We start from the raw sequence: 17119 nt of genomic DNA on the forward strand, positions 1-17119 counted from the left end.
AAGTGTCTTCTTATAGAACGTACTCCTACAATTTTAAACTTAATTCCTATGTAATGCTGGGAAATCCCCAAAACACATTATCTAAGAAGAAACCTCAAGTACTGTGGCAAGCAAGGGCATCATTCCAGCTAGTGTAGCTGCTGCTTTGAATCTGTGGCTTTTTTCCTGATTGTGATCATCTTTACAGAAGAACTTGGTAGGTACAAAAATAAAAAACTCTTCAAGAATTTTTCATTTCAGCCATAAACTAGGCTGACTTGAAGCACAAAATAGCATGCAAAACTAAGAGAGTAAGTTTGTTATGGTGTGTAGCTTCACAGTTACCAAAGGATAAAGTCTAACAACTTGTAATGTCCAAACAACTACTTATATATGTTTTCAAAATTAATTGTCTCTAACTATTGCAAACATTTGATTAAAAATTTATTTGGTAATTATTTCTAAAAGCACCTAATATGTTACAATAATTGTACAAAGGTAATTCAAAAGTATCAGTATCTTTGGCAGAGTAAAACTCTTTTAAAAAGACAAAGAGGTGCTGGTTTTGAATTTTCATCCACTTGTAATATTAGTATCTTTGTGTTAGAAACAATGAAAAATAAACGTCCCTTTTAGCAAGCACAATCTTACCAGCTTTCTGTCACTCAGAATTCCTATTTCCTTTGAATTAGACTAAAGAAATCAAACTCATCCCTAAAGAAAATGGCCTTGATGCCACTAGAGGTCATCCTAGGAACAAAAATCAGTATGATGCATGCACAAGAACTTGTGCAAAAACACCACTGCTCCTTGACATTTCAAGTGCAAATGCACAGAAGAACATAACACACAGAAACATTCTGAATATAAAAATTGTAAACTCTTGAAGAGAAATCTTTCCCTTACTCTAAGGCTATTGCAAACTTACTGCACTGCTCTTTAGCATGTTTTAGCCCTCGGATGCCTGGTAGTACATTTGGCTTATCTCTAGCAAAAAAACCCCAACCAACCAACCAACCAACCAACCAACCAACCAACCAACCAACCCAAAAACAAAACCAAAAAACCCTCCTTGAAATTATGGACTTCAGATTATTACTCTAAAATGCTTTATTTAACCCATACATAGGATATCATTTTTCATCACCAAGAATGACTTGGTCTTAAAACAGGCCATCTATTATTCTCCATGGACTATGCTGGATTTGTGTGGGAAAACACAAACTGCCAGTTTCCTCAGCTTCTGTCATTTTGTGATTGAAAACACTTGTGTCTCTTCATTTCATGGCATTGATGCAGATCAAGACTCTTCTGCTTCATATGAAAAATGTTAAATGTCATCTCAGTTACAAGATGTAAAGCAGGGAAAGAAACCAAGCTCATTTTATTTAAATATGGATTTATTTAAAGAACAGATTAACTCTGATGCAAACCAGCAGTTTGGAAGTGCTATGTGCTTTCCATTCACACAGATCACAGCAGATGAGTTCAAGACAGTCATAATTATTGGACTAATTAATGTTATATATGTCTGGAAGAGGCTGCAATGGTTGCAGAGAAGACTCCCATACACTCCCTGAACATACCTTATATCCAGAGCAGGTACAAACCATGGTGGACTAGCATTTCTAGTGGCATGAGCCACATTGGCAGGGTTCAATGACAGGTTGGATGGAACTCTGAGCAACCTGATGTAGTGAAAAATTTCCCACCCAATGGCTGGAGGATTGAACTATGGTTATTAAACTTCCTTTCCAACCCAAATCATTCTGTGATTCTGGACAACTCCGGAAGTAGCAGTTCCCCTTTGTAACTCTTCTGATATGCAGAAATGTGTCAGACAATGTATTTGCATCCCGGTATCTGGTATGTGGTAGTGGCAGCATCAAAAGCATTGGAGAAATCATTGCTTGAAATCCTTTCCTAAGACTGGCTGGAATACTCCTGCAGGAGTACCCTGCTGCATTCATTATACAGCCCTGTCTGTCCCTGCTGTACTCTGTGCTGATCACGTTCATTCACTTCTAGACAAGGAAAGGTGAGTAAGCAGAATGAAACATGCTATAAAGAAACACACAGCAAGGAATAAAAAAGGGTATAGACTGATACTAAAATCTTTAGAATAGGCATCTAGCTTTGGAAATGTAGGAAAAGCTGGTACAGATAAAGCTGTGAAGGGAAGAAAGATAAGCAGAAATTTCCCTATATTTGCTTAAAACCAAATATGTGTTACAAATCCAAATATAAAAATAACATGCCAAAATCTTTGCTCGCAGGCATTTGCCACACTAACTCAAATGCTGGTATGCATTTTCAGGGATTGAATCATATCTGTTGTTTCTGACTCACCTCGTCAGAGTCTTATTTTTATGACGATTCAGCTTTTTCAAGGGAATTTTGATTAAAAAAGAACTTGGGAATAGCTCTTTGAATAACACCAGAAATACAAGATCTTATTTCTAAAATTCAAGTTACAAAACCTGGAAAAACAAGTGGGTTTTTTGTGTGGTTTGGTTGCAGTTTTTTAATAAAATATTGATAAACTGTGCCTTAATATTGAAATCTGTACAAGCGATGCAAGATCCTTACAAAGATCTCCATTTATCCTTTTTTTTTTTTTTATTTCAAGTAGGTTTACAAAGACAGCAGAGTTGGAAAGTAACTTACTCTTAACAACCCTCTTCAGAAGCAAAAAGGTTTTGCCATCAGGCTCTTCATTTTACAGGAATACTACTTAAAAATATGATAAGATGATGCTTCACTAGAATCAAACACCAACTTTTCGTCTAAAACACTGCAAACCTCAGGGAAAGCTTCTCTTTCCATTCTTTCCTCACATCTTTTCCACCCAGAAGCATGTTTGTGAGCCAGTGTTTTTGCTGTCAATACTTAAGCAGTGTGCACATTATTTCATTCTAAATACTCCTGAAGTGGAGTTAGGCATGCAAAAGAAACTTTAAATCTTGCCTAAAATGCAGTTAAGTGTGTTACTCTGAAAGATCTTCATAAAGATAATTAAAATAATTTATTTGCACATTAAGATTTTTTTTTGGCAGTTAGGAAGGATGAAAGGCACACTGAGGTGAATCCTTGTAAATTTACATTAAGTATTCAGTGTTTCTGGTAGTGCAGTGACAAATTTTGAGCATCCCTTTTCTCTGATGATCCTTCCCATCTATTTGTGTCCTTTTTTAACTCCCAGCATATGGTGATTTAAAAGAAATAGCTAAGAGCAATGGGCTACGTAATGGTGTTTTCCTTCAAAAATAAATCCACATCTTAAGCACAGCCGTAAGGGACACAGATCTATACTCTTTAAAATCTGACTGGAATAGTTTCTTGAAGAGTTTTAGCCATAAAATGCTTTAAGTTAAGGGGAAGAAAAAAAAGGCAGCTGGAAGATGTTAACTTTGTTTCTAGTTGAAACAATAGTATGTTTTATTTCATGTTGGGATTTCAACAGACCCTTAATTAGACTTCTGACCATGCAGTTTTCATTTAAAAATATCTTGATGACATTCTGATCATCAAGAAGTTCCTGGGAGACTTGGCACCTGTTACTCTTTGAAAGACCATTCATCCAGAAAGGCAGGCAGGAAAATAATACTCCCCAACTCATAGAATAAATATTAAGTCTAAATATCCAGAATATTTAAAATAATAATGTAAATACTGGAAAATACTTTGTGCAGTCCAGACTTAGTGAGAATAAGCAGACAGCAATGCTCAAAACAAAAGGCAGAAACACACAGGTTGCCTGCTACAGAGGTGAAATACTAATGCAATATTCACACTGTGAATGTATAGCTGGTAAAGTCACTACTGTGGCATTACCCAAGGACATGAAAAATTATACCTACCTATGTTCTGAAAACCAGCGTAGTTATTGAAAACAGCATTTGAAACATAATTTTTCTATGTAGTAAAAAAGTCAGTGTACAAGACCAAATATTATTCAGATTGAAATACACATTCAGAATATATTAGTTCATTGTTCAAAACATTAAATAAGGAATTCTCATAAACAGCACTGCTATGATTCATCTTGATGTAACTTGCAAGAGTGTTAAAAAATTTAGTAAATAGATGTTATTGAAATCTGGAGTGAATTAAAGAAAAAATTCCATGTTATTCTGAAGATGACACCATTAAATTGAACTTCAGAGGAGGGAAGGGGAGGGCAAAGAAGGGGAAGACTTTGACAGGACTCCCAGCAATCATCTAGTCCTCTTCAGGGCTGACCAAAAGTGAAAGCAAATTACTATTAAACCAGGGTGTTCAATTACTTTTTAAATAGTCAGGTATGGGACCTTGATCACCTGTCAAGGAAGCCTGTTCTTGTTTAAGCATCTTTTCCTAACATCACATCTGAACCTCCACGATGCAGCTTTGAACTTTTCACACTTGTCCTGTTACTGGATAACAGGCAGAAGAGATCAGCAATTCCTTCACTTTCCCTTCTCATCCTGATAAAAATCAACTGAGTTTGATTCCTGGGCTTTATTGACATAGAAAAAAATTCTTTTTAATGGTGATTGTTAAATCAAAATAAAAAAATGATAAAAGTGTGAAACAATAACATCATCACCAAAGCCTGAGATGCATGGGCAGATTAGAAAGAGAAACAGTTTTGTTATTCTGAAGTAACTTACTCACCTGACTTTTGGAAGAAAAGGTAGTCCCCAAATTTTCTCTTCTTATTAAGAGACAAATGTTCTCTATGTTATGTATACATAGAAATACACATATCAGCTGCAATCTGGTCTGAGTTAGCTCCATCTTTTATGTGAAGTAGGTCCAGGAAGGTACATTTTGGGATTCTTTTATGGATCTAAATGAGGGGGGATCCAAACTGATTGCCCCAGCGGTTTTCTGCCAAATTTTGGCTGAAGTTTACTGTCCCCAAAGTGGAATTCTCTTATGAACACTCCTAGGCCATTTCAGTACAAAGTCAGTGGAGTCAGCTTAAAGCATCTTAAACCAAATCTGGATGACTTTACAGTTTTGTGAACAACTTACACAGACAATTTTAGCTTTATAGCTGTGTCAACAGAAACTGCAAGAAACAACTTCTCAACTTCAATAACTAGATGTGAAAGAAATGAACTGTATAGGCCTTTAGTCACCCTTGGAATGAGAAAAATTATAAGAATGTTAGATTGCGGCAACATGGCTATTAGCTCAGCCTCAGGACAAATCAATATCTGTTAATGGGAATTCAGATCAGACTAATCAGAAACCAAACTCCCAAATCTGTAAGAATTGTGTATTATTTTTCTCACCACATATAAAATCAGACGCCTTTTGAGTCAAATTTCAGGCAAAGTTCACAGTGTCCATGCTCTTTGTGGCATGGACTATTGTAGAAGTACTGTGGCAAAAAAAGTCATAGAAAATACAACCTGCCTCCCAAGCAGATTGAGCCCTGGGAGAGAGCTTGTTGGCCCTGTTGTATCCTATCTGAAATGTTATGCTCTTACCTAAAGCTGCTCTCTGAATCTGCTTCTGGATTATCTTTCCTTTCAGGTGGTCTGTAAAAGACACAAAATGCAAATAATTAGAATTCAAAATGTCAAAAATCAATGAAGTCATTGCCTATTTCCCACCGTTTGAAACTCCTCTGCTGCTGGGCAATTTTAAGGGCTTTTTGTGATCCATGGGACAAGTTGATTACTCTACTGCAAGTAAACAAATAGGCACAACGTGACTCTACATACACTGAGATTTAACTGTCCAGTAAGAAAGACTGAAAATTAAGCATTTACTGTCAAGCACTTTCACAGGATAATGATTTCCTACTGCTAGATAGAAAAGATGTCCAAATGGGACCAGAGGACATATGGAATTCCAAATATTTGTTCAAACAGCCTTTAAGGTACTTACGAGATACTAGGTCACTAGTCCACCCCTTTGCCAGTGAAAAACTAATTCCCCAAAATCCATTTCTTCTGGTCTGTCCTGCTCAGTTTTAAATATCCCATGTACTAAAGCTTCTGCAAGTTTTGCTACTGTCTTAGTTCTGTCCAGGCTTTATTTTTCAGTAGCTGGGAGGGGACCATGAGGTTATTCTGTACCACTTCATGTCTTTGCTGGGGGCAGGAGAAAGGGACACTCCTCTGTGGAGAAGGGTCAAGTAAACATGGCAGAAGGAGCCATCCTATATTGTCTAATATTGGGAGGTTTTCCATGTGAATTGTTTCTTTCTCTGTGCCCTCTGTCATTAACATTGTTGCTGTTACTGTTCATTTTCTTATCTTATTGTTGTTTCCAGTAAATCGTTCTTATCTCAGCCTGTGATCTTCGCCTTTCTTGCCTCCAATAATTCTCTCCATCCCACCACAGCTGGGAAGGGGAGAATGGGGCAGTGAGAGACAGCAGTGTGTGGTTTGGAGAGCTTTGGTGGGGGCACTGAGTTGGGCAGCAATATTCCTAAATCATGGCAACTGCTCAGCAGGACTCACTGTGCATATGCCATTGGTTTTTAAACAAAAATGAACCAATTCCATTATCTCAGCATTCATAGTTAGACTCCCATGCCCCATATATCACTTTTATCCTTCTATCAATTTCCTACCTGATCTATGACAGTGGGCCAGTTTCCCAATTATTCCAAACAATAATTAGATTACCACATGGGATGCCATTAAACAAAGACATTAATGGAACCAATAAAGGAAAAACATAATCCTAAATATGGAATTTCAGCAGTAAATGTATTTTGAAAGGGGATGGGATTATGCCTCTTGAGTTTTCAAATTAAAACAATTTCTAAGCAGAGATTTGTTCATAATATTCAAAGATGCAAATCTGGATACCAGGGAAAGAAAAAAAAAATCCATGCTGGATTCACTTCTCCCCCCACATTATCTAGATCATATTAGCATGCATTTTGAATTAAAAATATCACTTTGCTTACACGTGAAGTCTAATTTGTTGAAGTCTAGTTTGCTTACAGAGTAAGCTAATCAGAGGCAAATTAAGTCATTAAAAGTTGGCAAATGCTTAACCAGAGGATGTAAAAAGCTATTTAAATTCACAGGTCATGAGAATTGCATTGTTCTGTGAGCACAAAAGAACTATAACAAATTTAAGTTCTTTGGAAATTATGAGAATAATTGTTAAGTATTGAGTAGCATTGTAGGAAATGTATTATTTGCAATACATTGCATTATAACATTCAATTTTTGTTGTTTTGAATGTTTATAGAAAACAAACCAAAGAAAACACCCTACCTACTCTTTGACTATAAAACAGACATAGAGTTGTATTTTTCTGCAGAGGAAGTTTTAACCTTTATAATTATTTTTAATTAAACTAATGAACTTTTCTGTAATTAAAGTTACCTGTAAAGTTAGGAAACTGCAGTCTGTAAAATTAGGAAATCCTTCTGCTACTGAGAAACAGATTAAGTGAAATAGCTAACTTCATCTAACCCTGCTATAAAAACAAATAAATCCTCCATCTCAGCTGTACTAACACTCAACGAAAAAACCACATTCAGTTAAATAAGCTGATCTCTGTAACTATAGAAAAAACACCCTTGATTACTAATTTTTACTGATAAAACCCAGTTGAATGATCAACACTCATGCTATTTGTGCTTTGAAAGCCCTATAAAGCAACTCAGTTGATTTCCATACTCAATGAAATGTGATTAAACATGCTACCTTTTCCTCAAATTGCTTTTTGCTATTCTGACTATTTAGATCCTTGTATTCCATTCCTCTGTTTCACACAGTGGGATGTTACTCGCTCAACACTGGGCCATGAGAAAGCCATGAAACAATTTTTCGAAATCTTGGAACTCATCTCAATGGATTACCTTTAACAGAGGTGCCTCAGAAACAATCTACACATTTATCTTTGTGTAAGGGCTCAGAAACTCTCTTAAGCACTGTGAGTTGCAAAAGGCAACTGCCACTGTTTGAAAAAAATGGTTCCAGTAGGGACAACAGGCTTTTCATCAAGAGCCACCTGAAAATAAGGGCGACATACAGTTTTCAATCTTGTTAATAAATGGTGTTGTATCTCCTTCTTTAACCTTGCTAGAAACAGATCATCAGCAATCTAAATGTTTTGTGTTTCAAGTGGCAATGAGGTCAACTGAAAAAAAAGCAGGCCAAACAAGCTGATCAGAATAAGTTTAAGCAGATAGACAACAGCTTGCAATGAATACAAATATGTGGAAACACAAACTACATTGTGACTAGGTTTTAAATGATTATAGCCAAGAGTCTTGACTTTCTATTACATAGATTTTACTCTGAGCACAGCTGGGATAGAAACCACAGAGGCTGCAGGAGTTCTACTTGTAATGCAAGCTTTGTCAGACCATTCAGCAGTGTGAATTTGTCCCAAATGTTCCACTCTCCCTTCATTCTAACCTTTGTACACTTCTGCTCCATCCATGACATGGACGATGATGTTGCAAGAAAATTTTCTATTTGGCAGCTTTGTGAAAGAATGAGAAGTTTGAATCAGACCACCTGTAATCAGAGAGGAATCAAAGGAAACTTCTCCATTGGCTAGAAAAATAAAACTCCAGCCTTACCATTCTTCTAGCAAAAGAGCTTTGTTTTTCTTCTTTAAATAGAAATAGAAAGGTGACATTTATCCAATTTACATAGTCAAAACTGCCTTTTCAGGGCAGCAGAAAGTGAACTTAATTTCCCAGAAAACTTCTTAAGGAGAAACTGAAATTGTATTATGGGAAAAGTAGTCCAAACATGAGTTCTGATTTGGGGGACATGGTGGTATCATGACGCACCTGACTATAAATCCATATCAAGACTTAGCCAGACAGGTATGAATTAATCTTCCAGTTTGTTTTAATCCAATTTGAAGTTTGACAGTTTGTTTAGATTTCATTTGGGAAAAAAATTGTTTTCATTTAGAAACTCTTATTTTTGACAAACCCTCGAGATTTTCTGTGTATGTTTTTGATTAAAGTAATCTTGTTTTGTTTTCACAATAAATACTTGTGGGGGAGAATGAATGTTTCTGACCTGCTCTGCTTTTCTGCCTCTGAGAACACCATTGCCCCAATGCTAGGCTTGAAGTTCATAAATGACTGAAGTAGGGGATGATTTCAGTACTGTTGCCTGCACAAATCTTCCAATATAAACAAAAGGAAGATTTCAGTCTTAAGTATTGCCAGCTCTACAATCTTCATAAACATAAATATATACCCAAAGAAATATGTAGAATCACATTCTCATATAAAAACCCCACCACATCTTCCGATTCCAAGTGTAAAGTTGTGGACGAGGTAGTGCTTAAATGTGGTTTCCAAAAATTGAATTTAAGACGTGGAGAACATCTCTCAACATATGGCTAATTGTATTTTCTGAAGTTTCACCAAACAAGAAGCTAAAAATAGGTCTATAGCTGATACCAAATAATTTTTTCCAGCAGAGTCATTCTTCATCTGGAGATAACGGTCCCAATAAAATGTTGACTGCTGCAACTCCACAGGTTTTGGCAAGAAAAAGAGTTTTGTGGAATTCAAGAATTCACTCAGCATGCAGCCAGCTGTCATTAAGGCTGTGATAAATCTGTTGGTTTTGGCCTGCATTTGTGGAGACGTGTAGGTATGGAAAAGAGATGAACTGGTAACACAGAACTTCGGCTTTGTGACAGGAGACAAAAGCAAGGAGGGAGATGGAGAAGACAAAATGGAATAGGGAAATCTAATTAAGAGTGATGTAAACCAGAGGAAAGTATCCCATATTGTGACTAAATATGACAGAATACATAATATGGCTGTCCTTTAACTTCTTGTCTTTGCGTTTTTCCAGACTGTTTCAAGGATCTGAAATTATTTTCCAATGTATTACAGACAAGGAATGCTTTGACCTGAAGCATATGCTTTGAGACAATACAGAAGTGAATATATTATAATTAAAAACCCCACTGATTTAAAAAAAGTTTTGTTGTTTTGTTTGGGTCCACGTTACAGGCTTTAAAACTTCTCTTATGTTTTATTAGATCCTCAACATAATACTATTATAAGGTTTCAAAGACCTCTAACTCAAGAATTGACAGGCTAAAGCTTTTGTAAATGACTTCTCATCTCTTGGGGTTTTTTTAGTATTTTTCTATAATTTTACATTTTCCAAGCCTGCATTTATCTGAATACATCCTTTCATCATGGAGATCTTCACACCTCAAATAGGACGCTGCATGTTTAACTTTCTTCATTATAAAATCCTTTTTGGTGTTACATAAAATATCTAGCAGAACATCCTCTTATGCATCCAGGGCATCTGATTCCTGGAATTCACCATCCAGGGATTTTGGATCCCTAATCATGCTATATGGTATTAGATGTTGTTTTATCTTTCTTTCTGTTTCTCACACTGCCACACCAGTCAATAGGTGGGGGGTGCACAAGAAGCTGCGATGGAACACAGGTGGGACAGCTGACCCCAATGGACCAAAGGGAAATTCCACATCATGTGGCATCATGTTTAGTTTAAAAAGGCTAGGGGGAACAAGAATGAAGCAGAAGCATTTGGAGTGATGGTATTTGTCTTCCTAAGTCACTATTAGGAGTGAAGGAACCCTGCTTTCCTGGAGGTGCCTGAACACTTGGCTGTCAATAGGGAGTGAAGAAATTGCTTATTCTGCTTTGCCTGCACACACAGGTTTTGCTTTACCCATTAAACTATCTTTATAGCAACCTGTGAGTTTTCTTACTTTTACTTTTCTGAGTCTTTCCCCAGTCTCACCAGAGGGGAGCAAGCAAGTGGCTGTGTGGTGCTTTTTTGCCAGCTGGGCTTAAACCATGACAGGAAATAAGTGGGGGTTTTGTTTGTAGTGCAACATCCCTATATTTGCTGTTGGACGCAGCTACCACCCAACTATCAAGACCAACTATCAAGACCAACTCAAGACTCTGGAACTAATAAATCTGATTCATGAAGTTGCATGCATCCACTTGAATCAGATAAGAAGTCCTGCTGAATGAGCAGAAATTAAAGATGCATAGTGAGCAAATAATCACTCAGACAGAGACAAAGAGAGGAGCAATCACAAACTTCCACGAACTCTGTATAGATATATTTTTAACTGAGCTTGAGGTTAGAGCTGTAACAGCTTACAAAGTGTTCCTGAAAGTAGGAGACATTGAACCGAAGTGTAGATATTCAAATGGAACAATTTCTCAAACTGAGAAGACCAAACAGAGATAGTTACAGGAAATCTTACCAGATGTGTTAGAATATTTTTTTTTAAATCTGGTGATGAAATTGTATGAGAACACACTCTATGATGAAAAGTATATGACAGGGAAAGTCATGGAATAAAAGAAAATATTCTGTTCTAATGCAAAATCCTGCAGCACTAAGAGCAAATAAACCATTCAGCCTTTCTCTGACCCAGAGAAATATTTGGGACAAATTCTGAGTTTTCTTTTCAAGCTTTGTCCTTCTCCAATGGCAAAAACATGTCAGTTGGCTCTATTAGGACAATGTGCAGAGATAAAGTAGTCTGCATTAGTAAACTGGCTCAACACTATGTCTGATGGAAATGCTTTATTTTGGAATACATGGTTGGCCAAATCCCATGTAATTTGATAGCTTCTCATTTTCAGAAAGCCCTTGGTGGCACCAGGGAGGAAAGCATCCTATTGCAACACACATGGCCTCTCTGATGCACATGCATTTTTCCAGGTCTGAAATACAGCCCTCGTCAGCATTAAATATATGGATGACAATACCTCAGGTAACATACTGTAGAGTATAACCTGCTACAGCAAATTTCTGCCTTCTGCAGTGGTTTAAGATTTTACTGCGTCTCCTTTCTCCTCTTCCCTCTCCCTTCCCTCCATCCCAAAGTTTGCTGTCAAAGGTCACTGCCCCACAGCAGAGGATGTAGAAGGAAATGTCTGCCCATGTTCTGGCTGCTCTAGCTCCAGAATCTGGCACATCAGCACAAGCATACCAGCAATTTAAGCTGACACACTATCATCTACTCAACTACAATATCTGAAATACAAGTAAACACCCTCTTTTGCCAGCTGGGAAGAAAAGATTGGAGGAAGCAACTGCCAGCAAAGAGATGGGCCAGATCATTGGGAGCAAGGAAGCTGATGGGATTTAAGAGAACTCATCAATCAGAGCTCCCAGGAAGGACAACAGGTTCAGAATTTGAAGCACAACCCTGACTTCCACAAATTCATAGCTGCAAACCATAGCCTAAGCTCAGCACATTTCCAAATACACATGGAAATACACAGTTTCCCAACATAATCTCCTTTGGAATTTAAATATCTCAGATTCAAATGGATACATTTTACTATGATGTAGGATACTACACATTTTGAGATTAATATTTAAAATATCTGACTGGGGCATGTTCCCTTCCTTGCCTTATTCAGTTGAGACAATAACAGATTTTATTGACACATTTAGCACTTTCAAACATGATCAAATTTACAGAGAGAAAGCTAATGTGATAGCAGTCTCTGCCAGTCCTTGCTACAGGATGACAATGTATTTGATTTCTCAGGAAGAATTTCTTCACTGAAAGGGTGTTCAGGCATTGGGATGGAATTTCCAGGGAGGTGGTGGAGTCACCATCCCTGAGGGCATTCAAGAAACAACTGAACATGGCACTTAGTGCTATGGTCTAATTGAAGAGATGGTGATTGGTTAAACATTGGATTCAATGATCTTGTGGTTCATTGAGCTACTCAATATCCAGTCATCTAAACTCTCAATCCATTTCTATGCATTTACTTCTAACCTCCACATTAAGCCTCCTCCCCTTTTTCTTCATGCTCTTGTTAATTCTGGCCAGATTACTTTTTTTCCCTCACAAGATGATGACTTACACTTTCTGATTGAAGGACATTCCTGTAACTGTTTATTGTTTGGCCTGCATTTCCACAACATCGTTTATCCCACATCCCACCATTTTTTTTTCTAATAGTCTTTCATACATTCTGGCTGTTAAAGAACAAACAAACAAACAAACAAAAAGCTTTGACAGGGTTAAACAGCAAAACTATCGAGAAATTGAATTAATTTTCCTGCTGATATGATTCTAGACCTCTGTCTTCCTCTAAGCACAGACTGTCATAGGCTATATAGGCCTTAATTGTTGAAGTGTTCCTTTGGGAACACTTCAACACTTTTTCTAAAAATACAGATATTCAACACTGGGACATCTAGGAAAATCAACATAAAACACTAAGGGCTTTGGACTGCAGCTCAGCATCTCCTTGAAATTGAAAATCAGAACCTGGATGCTTTCTGAATTTAAAAAACAATGCTTGGACCTTTGTTTTCATGTCCCAAGGTTGGCTGTCACTACTTATTTCTGACCAGGCATTTTAGCCAAGCATGGATATATAGAAGCAAGCACACTCCAAGGGACTTGAGCAGAAGTACACATTATGTCTGGATACTCCATGGGGAGTGGATAGGCAGCTCAGCCAACAAAGTAGCACTTCTGTATGTGCTGTAGCAATGGCAGTTTGTTGCATTCAGGAAATAAAGTGAACAGTTTTTTGTGGGGGATTTATTTGGTTTTGTTTTTCCTGGAGAGCTCTCCTGAATTTAGCTACCTAAATTTCACTTAAGCTATACCTTAGATGCCAGAGTGCTATTTTAGGTATTGTCCAAAGTGAACAAATATTCTGTTTAACTATCTTCATATGCTAGAAAAGAAACGGAAAAGATGCACATCTGGAAACTGTTGTCCTGTTGTTTATCACATCTATTTGTTCATGAGTTAAATATTAAGGTAGTCCAAAAAGCATGACTGAAAAGCAATGCCAAATGGATAAGGAGCCATAATCTGTGAATTTAGTGCTCTGGATGCTCATATGACTAAATGCAGCTTATCTCTTGATTATTTTTTAGAAATTAATGTGAAGAGAAAGAATAAGGAAAATAGTCAGAGAAATTGCTTTGTAAGCAGCTCCTATCCTTTTCACATTTTCAAATATGCAAATTTAAGAAGGATTAAAACGGTTCTTAAAAGCACAAACAAGCAAAGTCAAAACCAAAGGATTTTACCCCCAAATTTTCTTGGTAATAATACACCAGTCTCAGTTAATATTTTAAGCAGAGAGTGACTATATCCAAGTTTCAGATGAATATGTTTATTTTCTGTTCCAATACTGCCTTCATGGCTTTGTAATTTCCATGCAACAATTTAATGTCCGGTTTCATTTTGTGACATTTCTTCTGGCCCGGGCTGTCCAACATAAAATTAAATATGGATTTCCAGAGCTCACTATGTACTTCCATTTCAGAAACTTAAAATTTTGCTTTTACCCAAGGAATTTAACACATACTGCTATGTAACTTCTGGTCAGATGAAACAAACTGATGTTAAGAGTCTGACAGATATGCCACAGATTAAAAATAAAATACATTAAAAAAATTACTATGCTGAAGCTGATTAGATATGCTACCATGTTTTGAGGCCATGCATATAAACATTTCGGGATGATGGAAACAAGTCAGAGTAAGAATGAGTGTATAACACATTTTTTGATGCACATTTACTTGTAATATATTTACCAAACCTTCGAGAAGTGACTCCTTGATTCAAGGAATCCTTGAGTGTCAGACACATATCAGCATATTAGCACAAGGATTCAAGGAATCCTTGAGTGTTAGACACATATTAGCAACCCAGTAAAATCTGAAAGAGCTTCCTGTGAAGACACAGCATATATCCACTGTTGTGGATAAGCCTAAGTCTGCTTCTCAAATTGCTCAGCAATTTAAAACGCAACCTGATTATATATAACTGGTATAATGATGTAACCGGCTCAGAACAGACATCTTTCCTCAGCCTTAAATGTAGAGCATGACAAAATCTTCATATTACAGCTAATTGCGGTTGATTGCATTCCTTCTGCAACATTCACAACCAGCTGTAGTGACATCACATGATTTAGGAACAAGTTTGATAAGGAAAAAGCAGCTACTGTCTTTTAGTATGTGTAGGTCTGTATGCCTATGCTACAAGTCTGCATGAATGCTGTCTGGATGTGTAAATGAACCATGAGATACGATGAAAAACAAATTTCTATTTCTGGGCTCAGAAAGGAATAGGACACTCTTGGACAGTACTACTCTGAATAAGCTGCGGCCTGCTTCCCTGAAATTTGAAGGCTTGGTTTTTCACCGTTAAAATCTCAGGCCATCCAATACTAAAGACATACATTACTTGGATGCAGGACTTGAGGGAATACTAAGTTTACTGACCACACTAAATTGGGATGAGCTGTTGACTCCCTTGAGGGCAGAGAGGCCCTGCAGAGAGACCTTGACAAATCAGAGAGATGGGCTATCACCCACTAGATGAAGTTACACAAGGGAGGTGCCGGATTCTGCACCTGGAATGGGGCAAACTTGGTTGTCTGTATATAGTAGGGAAGAGAGGCTGGAGAGCAGTGCTGCAGAGGGAGACCTTGGATCTTGGTCTATGGTAAATTGAACATGAGTCAGCAGTGCTCTGGCAGCCAGGAGGGCCAAGCATGTCCTGGGATCATCGAGCACAGCACCAGGAAAGGTTTAGATTGGGTATCAGGAAAAGGTTCTTCACCCAGAGGGTGGTTGGGCACTGGAACAGGCTCCCCAGGGAAGTGGTCACAGCATCAAACCTCACAAAGTGTAAGAAGCATTTGGACAATTCTCTTAGGCACGTGGTGTCACTCTAGGGGTTGTCCTGTGCAGGGCCAGGAGTTGGACTCAATAATCCTGATTGGTCCCTTCCAAGTCAGTATATTCTGTGATTGTAAGATCAAGAAAAACTTTTGTACAAAAGATTGTAGGATTTAACACACACACCTCATAATATAGCATCAATTACCAACTAGCATTTTTTCTTTAAAAAAGCAAATTTAATAGATTGACATAAGAACATACTATAGCCTAATAAAGAGCCTAATAAAACAGCAAAATGCAGTGTAGCAATCTAGCAATGACCATCTATATTCAGTCAAAAGACAACTTACAGGCAGAAAATCTGTTACTATTTTTCCAAGTTTATAATAATGGCTTGATTAAATCCAATGAGCCTGCTCAATTTGTTTTAGTTATTCTAGTGAAACCTTTAATAAAAAATATTTACTTGGTTTCTTCCTGAGAATAACTTTCCCCCCTGAAAATAGTTCTGTTTGTAAAGAACAGAACATCATTTGTAATAATTAGAAAATGAAAATGTTTCCTACATACGTACATTCCAACCCAGAGCCAAAGAAAACATTAACATCTTGGGCCTGGGGTGACTGTTACACTAATAAGGTTCTTCTGTTTAAAGAATAGCACACCAGGGGAGCATAATAGAGCTGTTCAAATGAGTTCATTCAGTTTGGTATTTTCTGAATAAGTCATTTGACAAATCATGTTTTCTCATTCTGGGGACCCATTCAGCATATGCACTCTAACCCTGAGGCATTGCCTATTGTTTGAAAGTAAAAATAAACATATGCAAGCGACTCTGAAACAATGGACAATATTAAGCATTGCCATTAACATATGCATTGCCCCCTGAAGCCAAAAGACCTCTGCTTTCTGAAATAAGTTTGCTGAGTGCTGCTGCAAAGACTATATTACCAAAGATAGTATCCTCTTCTTATAAGGAGGAGCAGAAAAAAAAAAAAAAAAAAGAAAAAAAAAAAAAAAAAAAAAAAAAGAAAAAAAAAAAAGGTTGCAGCAAAGCTACTATAACTGCCTGGTTCTCTTGCCGGTCTCATTTCTACCAGATCAGATAAAAAAATCCCACACCAGCTAAGGAATAATGAAGAGACAGCAATGACATGTGTTCTTCTCTCTTCTCTGAAAATAGCCAAAGCATGAGCATGATGCAGCAGCAGCAGAACAAACAGCTCTGTCACAGCTGCCATAAACCTAGGTGTAGCTCTTATGGGAGAGAGCCTGCACCACCAGTGTGCTGGACATCTCAGTCTCACTATAAGTCCAATTTTCCTGTTCTGCTTAGGATTAGGGTTATTCTTAGGGATAAGGTAGAGACAAACTAAGTCAGATCAGGGACACTGCACAGGAAAAGGCATGGCAAGGGGAGCATGCCACTGCCCCAAAATTTCACCCTCCACGCTTCACTCCATGAAAATACATATGTGCTGGTCATCTGTGCCTATGAAAATGCTCTTTTT

The 17119-nt window shown here is 37.4% G+C and overlaps 1 protein-coding gene across 4 annotated transcripts in view; it reads right to left on the minus strand.

Moving 5' to 3' along the window:
• The window catches only part of KIF6 (kinesin family member 6), a 154467-nt gene that overhangs the window by 25266 nt on the left and 112082 nt on the right, over nucleotides 1–17119 (minus strand). For all 4 annotated transcript variants that reach the window (XM_066178437.1, XM_066178435.1, XM_066178436.1 and 1 more), the window contains one exon: nucleotides 5460–5510. In XM_066178437.1, the coding sequence (XP_066034534.1) occupies nucleotides 5460–5510 (51 nt within the window). The remainder of the gene's footprint in view (nucleotides 1–5459; nucleotides 5511–17119) is intronic.

The sequence above is a fragment of the Chamaea fasciata genome, unplaced genomic scaffold (genome assembly GCF_029207755.1).
Source record: "Chamaea fasciata isolate MVZ Bird 193981 ecotype frontalis unplaced genomic scaffold, bChaFas1.0.hap1 SCAF_3, whole genome shotgun sequence".
In the NCBI taxonomy this organism is placed as follows: domain Eukaryota; kingdom Metazoa; phylum Chordata; class Aves; order Passeriformes; family Sylviidae; genus Chamaea; species Chamaea fasciata.